We start from the raw sequence: 13,318 nt of genomic DNA on the forward strand, positions 1-13,318 counted from the left end.
TTTCACGCTCGCACCAGACAGAGTGCCAGCCGATGTCTTATCAGCAGAAGTCTTCTTACTTTGGCGGGAGCAGGCTTCAGCACGACAGTAAGCGGCGGCAACGTCGCTGGTTCTTCTGTATCCATCTGGTCGCTGGTGTCTGATGGCCCCTGCCGCTCCGGCTCCGGCTCCAGCTGCTCCGGCTCCAGCTGCTCCGTCTCCGGATCCGGTAGTTCCGTCTCCGGCTCTGGTTGCTCAGTCACTGGCTGAGACTGTTCAGTCACAGCCTGCGACTGCCCAGTCACCAGCTGCTCATTTGGTTCGGTCCTGGACAGCACTGTGGGTTTCGTCCTCGCCAGTACGAACTCTGAGAGCATCTGCAGGAGTCCTGCTCCCAGTTTGTCGGGGCTTGGGAGGAAGGAGGCCACAGAAGGGATGGCCGGAGGTCGCGATGGTCGCGGAGGGGGACGGTAACTCGCGGAGGAAAATTTGGGCCAGTACGGAGCAGGTAGATCCGTCTCAGGGTTTGACTCAATTGCATCTGGTCTGGGTTGGACAGGATCCATCGGACTAGCTGGTGCTGAAAAATCGTGTTTCACTGGAAACTGGTCTGGGCCGCGTCGATGCTCCTCCGGGTAAGTTTCAGCCTCTTCATCCCAGACACTGCCCTGTCCTGTCTGAGACGGAGGACTGCTCTCGCCGCCTTGAGTCTCACCCAGCCCGGGAGCCAGCGGTAGAGACGGGCCCACAGCCGCCACCCGCTGCCCCGGGGACGATTCATCTCCAGACGGCAACACCGGCCTCCACGGGGTACGATCGTACTCCGGCAACTGCACTGACGGCCTGTCCACGAACGGTACGATCTCGGGCGGCGCCGGGCGCGACCCGGCACCGGCCGCCGGCCGCGCCCGGTCACCACCAGCTGACGGCACGACGCCGGCCCCTGCCGAGTCACCGTGGGGAGGTCGGGGTCGGGGTGGGCGCGCCGGGAGCTGCGAGACGCCGCCGGTGCCCCAGAGGTGCGACTCCACCGAGGCGGCCGTCGCTAGGTCCGACCGGCGGCCGACCAGAGCCGGAGGGAAGTCACCGTACTCTGAGGGCTGATACTCGGTGATGGGTCTGCCGTGAAGTGCGGGAGACGGTTCCTCTCCCAACTCCGTCTCCGCTGCATCTCCGGTAGGTCCCTGTCCTTGCAGCATCACAGAGCCGACGCGGGGCGGTCGGACCCAGTCCTGCAGTTGGTGAACGTCCGAACCCGATCCGCTGGTCGCCACGCCGCCTGGTGCTCGGTGATCCGGACTGGCAGAGGACGACTGAGACGAGCCGCCTGAAGGCTGGCCCGATGTCGAGCTCACGTCCGAGGTCAGCACAGGTGACAATCCAGGTAGATTCTTCTCCCCTGAAAGACAAAAAACATGGTGTCATGCCATACCATCTAAACTGACGACGTATACAGTGAGTCACAGAGGTACCCTCAATGTACATAATGCGAAAGGCCATCAAGACATTTGTCTGCTGTACATTAGGCAAGACGATACAGCTAGACAATACCATTGAAAAGGCAACAGACAATAGCTTTTCATATCAGTCGATGGCGAGACGTGGGAAAGCTGAAATAGGGTAGGTATTCCAGGTTTAAATCTAGAGGACACGATGATCGATGATTATGATTATTGCATCATGCATTTTATGACATGATTGTATGATTACGGTGTCATGCCATATGATAATACAAATATATCACGATATCGTGATTCGTAGCATTATGATAACAGAAAGCAATCTGGAAACTAACTCAACTGGACACCACAGAGGGTGACACACTGATGAGTTTGTCTGTCGGACCACCGTCTATAAGGGGGCGGGGTACCGGGCAGACCACGTTCCTCCACGCTCCGCTGCACATCCGAGCACTGCCGACAGTTAGCCGCCTGTCCCGGCGGCGCATGCGCACAGCACACCTGACCCAGTAGCGGTGCCGGCTCATGACTGGGCACCCAGCTGATCGGACCGGGCGCTAAACAGGCCAGCCTATCGACATGGACAAACCATAGCGGGTGAAGGACGCGTACTCGGCAGCTAAAGGATTCGGCGGCAGTTAAATGGCACCCAAGGACTCCTTCATGGCGGGAGGTCGAATTGAGGAGCATTAGAAATGGATTAAAGAGGTGCTTATTGCAATATTGCAACTACATATCCCCTGCAGGATCCTTGACACGTTCGCCAAAATTACACAACTGGCGCTTGTTTTCGGTGTAGATGGGCGTTAAACAAAAACCAAAAACCGGTTCGCGGCGGTGAGCTACTCCAGTGGTGAGACTCTGCAGACATCAGTCGACCGCACAACCGGGCGTCTTTCTCGGCGAACACAGCTCCCACGAACCGAACGCCGCTCAGTCTCGAGCTCAACTCACGTGAGATGTGAATACTGTTGATGTCGAGTTGGAGCGCTCGGAAGGCCTTCGGCTGGAGGGCCATCACCTCCTGGGTCAGGACGCCCCTCAGCGCCTCCTCCGTGTCCACGACAGACCTATACAAACAAACGTAAATGTTAGGGTTTGGACATCTATGCATGAGCAAAAACATTATTATACACACTTACAGTATGATAACGGTCCAACTCATAACATGTTAGGGGGAGATTCGGGGAGCGCCGCAGGCAACTATAGAAGCGGTAGATATCGGCCGGGCGAGATTTATGCCACTGATGATAAGTGTTCTGTATACTCAGTGTAAAAGCATCTATGGTGCAAGTCCGTAAGCCATCTGCGGGGAGGGGGCCGGCCAGGGGTGTTCTCTGCTGGGTCAGGGGTCGTAAATTCCAGGAGCCATGTCCCTAATCCGTGGCGATCAGCTGCCATGTGCGGATGAGGCGCCGCTGAGCCACCGGTGCCGCCGCGATGGGGCAATGGTGGCCGCGCTACCACCGCAGATTCGGACAGATGATCCAGCTCAATCTCAGCCGCTCGCGACGCCTGCCTGCCGTTGGCGCGGTCATTTTTATCTCGTGAAGTGTTGCAGGGCGGGAAATTCACGGATAAGACGGTGAAGGACATGCTCTGTAAACTGAGTCCCACTTTAAACAAAGGTACAGGTGAGGCCATAAAGCACAGTTCGCAACAGCGAGAAGGCTTTATGATCTAATCCGGTAAACGTCCTTCGGTCTTAGACCAGCGGCAAGGTAGGACTGGCACGCGACTCCCATAAAGGATACTCGGTAAAACGAACCAGCAAGCCGGGAAGGGAAAGATTAGCCCAGGCATTCTGACCATTCCAGTGTTAAAGAAGGCGAGATACGAAATTATTAAGCATATCCTAATGATAGGTATATGCAAATTTTTATGAAAGCGAATGAGGAAGGGTGAGAGATAAAGGGGGACAGAGAGAGCAGGGGAGGGAGGGGGAGCGAGCGAGAGAGAGAGAGGGAGAGAGAGGGAGAGAGAGCGAGAGAGCGAGAGAGCGAGAGAGCGAGAGAGCGAGAGCGAGAGCGAGAGAGAGAGAGAGAGAGAGAGAGAGAGAGAGAGAGAGAGAGAGAGAGAGAGAGAGAGAGAGAGAGAGAGAGAGAGAGAGAGAGAGAGAGAGAGAGAGAGAGAGAGAGAGAGAGAGAGAGAGAGAGAGAGAGAGAGAGAGAGAGAGAGAGAGAATGCCAATGCCCAATGGTATATGACATTGGATAAACCGAATGGTAACCACAACGCAGCACAAGCCAATACCACCAGACGGGAGACTGCATCGCAAGTTAGAACAATAGCACCAGAGCGCGGGGAACTGCAGCTGCGCACAGAAGAGTAGCACCAATTTACCAATTTCTTTTCTCCGATCGATATTAGCAGGTGCCAATGATTATTTCGGAGTCGTCACTTGTCCGAACAATGATTATCAACCGGTGGGTGATGGACGGTTAGAATAATGCCACCCAGAATTACCAGTCAAATACACACCATCAAGAAGGAAACTCATCGATCATGATAGGATAGTCTTTGTCTGTAAATGTACCAAGGATGGAACCACCGACCGAAATGGAAATGTATCGAGCATTGAGTAAGGACTTAAGTCCGTGACCGAATGTAGGTATTGCTTGATGGAGTTCGGGCATATGTGAGCGCATCACGTAAAAAATGGCATAATGGTATAATGTAACTAGATATAGAATAGAATGTAGAAGTTAAACAAGAAATGAAATCGTCGGTTTTCCAGCATCATCTGCACAGTGTGCCATTTAGGTCACGACTTTGCCGCAAAACATAGCTGGCGTCAAATAGTCTCAGGCTTAGAACACATCGCCAGTATGCTCCATTTCCCAAGGGATGCACGCACGTCCAAAATGAGCATCCCGCTAAGGCTATAGTGGTGAAGGGCTTTAATGCATAGCAGCGTCAACATCTGTTGCAGCTTAAGGAATGCAGACAGCGTAGCCATACTGCTCTGCTGCAGTTCAACTACACAGTCGTGCTACTGATAACGGTAAAAGCCTGCACCGAATGTGCATTTGACACTGCTCAGGTAACGCTTTGGAGACCATTGTGAGTGAATCACCGTAACATAGATAGACGCCTCGGTGCAGGGCTGGTAGAACTACTTAGGAAACGGCAATCGTAACAGCGGCGATAATTCACGGAACAACTACTAAGATTGATGACGAACATATAAATGTGGCAGGGGTATGCAAGTGCCGTCACTTACTAGCGTGCGTCACCTCTTTCCTTTTCCGGGCGTGTCTACATATGTATTCCAATAAGCAGCAGTAACCGGCAGCCGATTGACAACCGACCCAGCACAGCCCACTCTCTCGCGGCACGGCAAACTATTCTGAGACGGCGCACCGTGACCCTGACCTTGGGTCACGCGAGCGGGCGGCGCTCTCACGCGGTGACCGCTGGGAGACTGACCAAACCGCAGCGGTCAGCGTGCCGCGACATTGACCGGAATGGACCGCGTACAACCGCGCCACTGACCGCGCCGGTATGGGCCGCTGACCCAGTGCACTTGACCGAGAGAAACCGCTCGTGGGCGCGGCACCATGTCGCAACTCTCGCTCATGTTTGGACCTTACCAGACAGTGAAATATGACTCGCTTGTTAGAGAGTCGATATGCATATTTCTGTTGTCGGTTTGATGCTTAGGAAGGCCAATTTTCACGACCCACTCTTAGCCAGCTGATGACTGCAATGTATGCCATAAATGCGGCGCTACAACAGTAAACCACATTGGTGTTGTCAAATTCAGCTACACACGTCGCTTAGCAAACAAGACATCAAATCTTATGCATCCCGCTAATGTGCATGCAGCAACGTTGCGAAATGCAAATAATTGCATGCGTAATATTGACGCTTAGGTTTGCTTCCTGCAGTTATTCGCTAATGGTTGTAATAACAGGTGGGTGACGCTCCACCGTAATGGGTTTTCGTCACGGTCTGACTGCACTGTGCCACTTTCTTCATTATCACGAAAGTAATTTTCCACCTGAGTCACACGAAGTTGGGCGTGGCTCGACGATAGCAATCCAGTTCCTAAGTCGAATCACTACTCGACAGAGGTTGCATATGTGCAAAGACAGCAAATACTTAGAAGATATCTATCAATTATCAGCCATCAACATCTACCGGAAAATGCCACGAAATGTCATCCAGTAGAAAAGACAAAATGATTGACAGAATTATCATCGCATCGTGAAGGCTTTCGCATTTCCGAAGCAAACCACTATTAAACACAAGCAATATAATGTGATCTGGTTCGAGTGTTGCAATGCTCGAGCTAAAGAGAAAAAATGTACAAGCTACGCTTAATGGAAATAGTTCAATTAATCAGTATGGTTATTGCCAAGGTCAAGAAGACCATCATACTTTGCATCACAGGCGGTTTCTTGAAGGAACGGGAATAAGCGGTTCAGCATGGTTTGGGGATATAAAAGCCCACGTTTAAGCAGTCATAAAAGGTATATTAATTTCGAGAAGCCATGCTATTCGGAACAGTTGACATATTTTCACAGCGATTACCGTACCGTTTAGCATGTCGTGGATCAGTTTCTCATAGAAAAGAGGTCACTAGATGCAGGCGACATGGCTCAGCTGTGCAATGTGCACTACCGTACTTACCTGGGTATTTTCCTTCTGTCGAGATGAAGACGAAAGAAGACCGTCAGCGGCTGTCCGTCGAACGAGTGCACGTCCACATGGCGAAACGCCTCGGAGACGGAGCTGGCTCCGTACAGCGTCTCCAGCTGCAAACATCAGCACAGCAACGTCAGTAACTGCGCAATCAACATTGGCAACTACATCAGAAGCATTAGCAACTGCATCAACAACAACATAAGCAACATCAGCAACGGTATCAGTAGGTACCATGTGAACATTAGCAATTGCATTAGCAACCGCATGCCAGCACCACGCGCTGCAAATCAGACGGCGTGCATCTATCCAGTATCAGCTATGTCGTCATCGGGGTAGGTATATCCAATTTCACACGTCTATCCGCACAAAAGGAGCCTCACGACATATTACCCCGCTCACGACTCCCAGCTGGGCGTCTGGCACCATGCCACGGAGAATCTCGCGCTAGAGGCGATACACCCAGACCCGCCGATAGCCACACATACACACGGTCCATGAAGCAACACCCTCCCGAGGCTGCCGCACGGCTCCACCTGTGGCCACCGCTCGGATCGGTAAGAGTGCATGGGACTACAGAGACGGCTGCTGATCTGATACAAGCAAGACCAACTGACGGCTGCTCGTCAGCCCAACGCAGACCATTGCAAAGGCGGCCGCGCCGGTCCAGCGATAATCGTCCTGACTTTTAAATATGTCACTGCTAAAATGTGGCTCAGGCAGAAGTGCGGATGTGATGTTCGAAATGTAAGGATGAGTCTCTTGTGGACACTGCTTGTCGGAAAAGACAAGGCCAGTCCTTTCGAGGACTAGAATTTGAAAGTTGAAACTTAGGGCTGATCGTCCAGCCAATAACGGGGTTTCGTGACTTCCCGACGGCCGGAGCTAATCGATAAGCTGGTCAGGGTCAGTGGGCCGGTCGAGTTTTCCCGATTTGGCAGTCGGCTCGGCGAGATTAAGATGGGAGCGCCGCGCTGATATCTGACAGATATTGTCTCGCAAGGTTGAGAGGTTCCGATGCTACAGTTCTGCCAGCAAGATGCTGCATCGAAACGCGGAATTTCCGACTAAGAAACATGACCAAAACGTGAGCGATACTTTTTCAGTTTAACTGATCGTTAATCTTTTGTTGGTCGTATCCATTTGTGCATCAATTAATGCATCATTCTTATGCCGTTTAGGCTTAACCCTCGCCGGACCTATTGGTTTTCTACACACGCGCCGGCCGAGGGGGGGGGGGAGCGGGTACGACCCCCCCTCGCCGTTTCGCCCCTGGTGGAGCTAGCGCGTCGCGGAAAAAACGAGCGTGTGCGCCGTTACGAGACGCAGAGATTGGTACCCGATTTTAAGGTCCTAGGTCAACCGGTGACTTCTGAGGTCAGGTCAAGTGCCCCAAGGTACGGTTCAGTTTTTGGTGAATAACTTCGCAAAAAACGGCCGCAGAGCCGCGATTTTGGCAGCATCATGTTTGCCTCGCTCAGGCGCGTCGAATGATATACTTTTTGTTCGGGTCAGGTCAACTTGGGGTGTTGACCTCAGGTCAAGGTCAGGTCAGCACCCCCAGGTCACGAAGTTGGTCGAAAGAGGTCATGTCGCATATCGTTCGATTCGGCAGGTCTTCCTGAGTCCATTGGTGGCTTCCCCGACTCGCTAGCTCAATTTGATCAAGAGTTATTGACGAAAAACTAATATGACCTTGATGACGTCATAAATGACGTCACGCAAGGTCAACATTGCAAAAGTGACGCATCTAACCTTCCAAGGAGTGCATCAAATCACGATTCTGTGTGCTTGAGATAGTTGGAGATCGTTCCCGGAGCCAGAATAGCAGTTTTCATTTTTCCCCATTGACTTATAATGGTGAGGTCACGAAAACGACCTGACCTGATATGACCTTTAGGAAAAATCCGAGATATACAACTTGTGAGACTCATAATGGATACTAGATCCTGCAAGTTTCATTTCCCTGTGACATCTTCTCTGGCAGTGACGGCGTTGCGAAGTTGCGACATCTGAAGACCGTGCAGGGGTTCACTTATGACGTCATAGGTCAGTGATCTGACCTGACCCAAAAATGCGGTTGGTGTCAAAAGATCCGGCTTGAATCAAAGGTCAGGTATGCCAAGTTTCAGCTCTCTATCGCCAGCGTGTTCGGAGCTATCGCGAAAAAAAACCCTAAGGGGGGGGGGGGGGCGGCACCCCCTCGGCCGGCGAGGGTTAAGTTACATTTGAGGTTCATTTTATATACCTACTCGACGCAAAAAAGGCGTAAGTAACTAGCCCATTTCATCATGGTAATTCAGCCTCATTCGGCCATTGTATTGCATTACCGCTAAGAAACTAAATACTTCATTCCACACAGACTTCAAGAGTCCCCGAAATCAGGCAGCATCTCCGCTCCGTAGCACGGATAACAATTAAAACACCACCGATGATGCAGCAGCTGGTCCACCTGACTCCGCGTCCGCCGACCTCTGCCGACCGGCCGTAAACACGTCTGGCCGGCCGCCGCTCCCTGGCTGGAGCCGGTTTCGGGTCAGGGCACCGCTCATCGGGCCGGGTCGGGTATTGACAGCAGCGCCGCGCCGGTCAGACGGGCCGGGCCGGCCAGACGCTGCACTGGACGGACCGGCCCGAGCCGTCACGACGGTCAGCGTATACCTAGAGCTCGGACAGACACCAAGCTCGTTGGACATGGCAAGAAGGCAAGACGAGACAGAGACGGCGCACCGAACCAGTACCGAAACACTGACCGAGATCAAGTCCGGTCGTGTTTTACCGGCTCAGCCTTGTGCCCAAGTGACAAAAACGGCGGCCAGTACTTCTCCGAAATACCTTGTTAGTGGGACACAACAAAATTAGACGAGGAAGAAGAACGTAGAACTACCGGAGGAGCCGGTTGCGAGCTTCAAAACCACGCCGACCAAGTAAGCCCCACACTTCAAACCGGCCCAGACACCTCTTCGTGTGTTCACACATCAACTCCATATACATGTAACTCCACACACAGGACCGATCCCCGTTTGACCCTGAGCGGACCGGCACGCCCTGCAGTCTGCGGTCGGCCCGCCGGCGCTCGGTGGGCCATTGGTGCCGGCCACTGCGCTTTATGCGTCTGCCGCGGCACACGCTACCTCTGCGGTGTGACCGCACGGCGCCCTGCTGTGGTCTGTCACGCCCCAGCCCCGGGGCGTGGCGCGTATCTCAGACTCACCCGTACACGAGTCTCCCACGGACTATCCTGTGTGACAGAGCCGAATATCCCCCGAAATGGAGCCCTATTGTAATTAGGTACCAATGGACGCTGTGATTGATAATTAACCATAACTTTCTAGGAAGAGTCTTGCACTAACGCAGTGCATTCCATCTATGTGACGGATTCTTTATTTGATGATCATTATAACCTCATACTTTTTAAACATGTCTAACAAAGCTCATTAAAACCACTATTCAGCTGTCCCTTAAGCACGAGACGTTCCAACGCCCCCAAACTTCCAGCCCCACGCCAAAGACAGCCATGTAACTCCGCACCGATATTTGAACTTTATCCCGTGCGTCCCCCAACGCGGTACACTGCTCAGACTGAAGGCACGTGCGGCCTCAGTTAGAGCTAAGACGGTCTCTCCCCTAGCTCGGCGGCGGGCGGCTCTACGGGGAACAGCGGCAGCAGGGGGCAGGAGTCGGCTCAAGGACCGACACCTGTGCTGACACCGTGCAGCTGACGGTGTATTGGTAAGCCGGCACGGATCGCCACGAGAGCCATCGGCCTTCGGGGGTGGAAATGAGGGATGGTGGGCTCGGTCCGTCCAACAAGATGGTTCGCCCGACTCACAGTTCTATCTGAAGGATTTGGATCTATCGCATTCGCATACGAACTGACATCAGCGCCTCATAAGCCGAGGATTACTGATGTTGACGCGTGTATATATATATATATGCTTACTTATGTGAAACGTATGCGTCGAGTCAGTACAGAGAAACGCAAGCGTGGCTCGAAATGATGGACATTAATTTTGCTAAAAGCTTTGTGTAATCGTCCGTCTCGACATGTTTTGCATTGTTGCTTGACATAATATATCGCTTATGATCACTTATCACATGAAAGAAAGATCGCTATGAATACCATGTGATGCTGTTAGTGAACCAAGCTTCTCAGGGACAGGCGGTATTAAGCTTTAAAGTGTTTCTGAGCCTCAGCCATCAAGATATCAGGTCTGAGCGTCTGCATTTCCCTTTAACATCCACATGACAAGGTCGTGTACGGCATGAGATTACGGTCAATAGTTTCATGGCTAAGGTCTCAAAACGATACCTATCATTATCCGGGATCGACTTAGAACCAACTTACGATTCCGCGCCATGTTGTTTTATGGCTCTTCCGAGGCTTTAACCATTGCCAATGAAGGTAAGAAAATATTTTAAAATACCATGAACCATTGCAAGGGCGCAGACCATTGCAAGGGCGGCCGCGCCGGTCCGGCGATAATCGTCCTGACTTTTAAATATGTCACTGCTATTTTAAAATACCATGGTAGCATGAACAGTAGCAATCGTCATCTCTGGCATTTCGGGAGCACCCTATCAAAATGATAAATTTGGATCTCAGACCGACAGACGCTGTGCGGCACGGCTCCTCAGTTGCTTCCAATGCCCCATTCGACGCGTAACACGGACACAATGATCCGACCCGGCGCATTAGCTTGTCTCCAATCCCATCGAACCAGCATAGCTCTCGGAGATCCGTCGGTTTGTCCCGGAGATTTGTCTGCGCTCGATCGTTAACGTCGGTCAAGGTTAGGCTGACAAAGCCGGTCAGGGTGGGCATACCGCCGGCCGGTTGTACACAAGAACCGCGCAGAGGGAAGTGAACGGTTCGTGGACACAGCCGAAGGAGTGGCTAACGGCGAATAGCGGGATCGTTAAAATTCCGTTTATGTGCATGGCTGTTTGGTTGATTCTGTTCCGTTTACTTTATCCCCCGAGGTTGGTTCACGAATGCATTTCAGAGCCGGCTCTCTTAGTAAGTTCGCCGTCCAGCTCCAGCTGACCTGACTGTTCCTTCATCCCGTCCATCCACCCTAACTGCTTGTTTCTCCAGCCTAACAAGACCGTCCTCCGTACCGTCTAGCTGCGTCCCTCCAACCCAACCCGTTCGTCCCTCCTTTCAACCGACCATCCCCCGTACCATCTAGCGGCGTCGTGCCGCTGTGGTATGTCTGTGGTCAGCCGGCGGTGATGACAGAGCCGTTTAATCTAGCTCTCGGCTGGCCAGGGCCACTCACGACCTCAAGAAAACCCGCCCTTGAGCGGAGCGATGATCCGCGACCAATGAGTCATCTCGGTGCGCGGGAGGCGGCTCCCAGATGTTCGAACGCCGTCGCTATTTGGGAGGCGCTCGACAATGCACCAAACACGAGGCCGTTAGGGTTTAACTCATGCATAACGCTTTGATATTCTTGCTGTCCTTGTGAGGGAGTAGAGGGACATGCCTCGGATAAATCGAGAGAGAGAGAGAGAGAGAGAGAGAGAGAGAGAGAGAGAGAGAGAGAGAGAGAGAGAGAGAGAGAGAGAGAGAGAGAGAGAGAGAGAGAGAGAGAGAGAGAGAGAGAGAGAGAGAGGGAGGGAGAGGAAACAGAGATGATTTTTATTCCTAACGGGTAAATGAACCCAGGCATTGCAAAAGTAGGTACCTACTCCCACTGAAAAGCTTTGCCCCCAGACAGAGAAAACAAATGAGCAACTGATCTTACTATAGCCTGCATATAAATTGTGCAAATAACCGTACGTTCTACGCAGTCCCGCTTGTTTAAAAAACGACAAACGTGATTCAGAGTTTAATTCATCTGCCTGCATTTTTTATCGCTTTCTAAGTGTCTAGCTGTCACTTTAATCGTATCAGTAGTGCAATGCCAGGGTCATGTGAACACAGACATGACCATGAGGCCTGTTTATCCTCAGAAATCTGGACTCGACGGGACACATCTCATCTTATCTGAGCGAAATGTAGACGGAATTGGGTCGGAAGGTGTGACTCACAATAGAATCGTCTGATCGGTGAGGGACCTCGTGTAACGGACGGTTTATGATCGGAAGGCAGGCCAAAGGGATCAGAAAGACTGGCCGTCACCGGCGCGGCGGTCCGGCCCGTTCGACCCTCCGCAGGCAGAAGTGCCCGCTCCTCCAAACTCTGCACAATCGGCAAACATTCCCACGACGCTATCCGTTAAAACTCTGCATCCGTTAGGTACTGGGAAAATTCAGCCGATAGCTCGAGTCTTTTCACTTTCGCTGGCCATGTGAGATGTATGCTTTGTCTGAATGATGGTTTGGCTGAAAGATATTTTTACCAGATCTCTATCAATGCCTGTGCTGTGCTTATACATTTATAATCTGTTTATCCTTGTAATAAAGTAATTCCGGCGCATCCATACACATTCAGGGCGACAACAATCGTTATTCGAGTGCCAGAATAAAACTATGCCGAATGAATCAATAAATAAACGAATATTGCTTAAGCTCACAAAGACACCACAGCAAACATAACAGTAGAAAAATACATCCTTAAATAAACTAATGTGCACGCACATCCAGAAACAATGGAACAACACACTCGATTCGTTGGGTAAACAAGTGACCGCACATATACAGCGTTCAACCAGCGTGACCTGTCTCCCCAATAACCGGCGGCTTCTGCCCGCAGTTGTATTTACAGTCAGCCGTTTGTCATTCGTGATCGGTTGGTGGTTTCATAGTGACTGATCGCAACAGCACCAGCCGATTCAGAGGTAAGACAGTTCAGTCATGACCCATTTAACTACTTACATGCATACGAGCGAGCTTGCCTGTCATTGATTTATTAGCAACTTCGTAACGGTCTGCTGCCACCGTTAAAATAAAAAGTGAATATTTCACTTCAATTACACAATTAAAGATAAGCGAGAACTTCTGAAGAACTTCAACGTATATACGTTCGCACTTCAGACTCAGCCATAACCATCTCAATCTCTATCAGCTTTTTTTGTTGTAGCCTGTTGATATGTAATTGCGCGCTTTGCCGACCACATCTCCAAAAATCAAATTCGTGATCACAATTCGGTATGTTACCGCTCCACCAACTAACTACGTCTCTCCCTGATGAGGCCACCGCGCGGCGTCACTCTACCTACCACTCCTACTAACGGTAAACTCCTGACCACCAGATCGACCGCTGCTCCGGGCCCGAGCGCGGCAGA

At 51.7% G+C, this 13,318-nt stretch overlaps 1 protein-coding gene across 1 annotated transcript in view; it reads right to left on the minus strand.

The window, feature by feature from the left end:
* LOC122386080 overlaps positions 1–13,318 on the minus strand; it is a 48,424-nt gene that overhangs the window by 13,169 nt on the left and 21,937 nt on the right. Inside the window, 3 exon segments of the mRNA XM_043374881.1 lie at positions 60–1,378; positions 2,394–2,509; positions 6,075–6,199. Coding sequence (XP_043230816.1) covers positions 60–1,378; positions 2,394–2,509; positions 6,075–6,199 — 1,560 coding nt within the window.

Source organism: Amphibalanus amphitrite, unplaced genomic scaffold, assembly GCF_019059575.1.
Source record: "Amphibalanus amphitrite isolate SeventyFive unplaced genomic scaffold, NRLGWU_Aamphi_draft 000239F_arrow, whole genome shotgun sequence".
Taxonomy (NCBI): domain Eukaryota; kingdom Metazoa; phylum Arthropoda; class Thecostraca; order Balanomorpha; family Balanidae; genus Amphibalanus; species Amphibalanus amphitrite.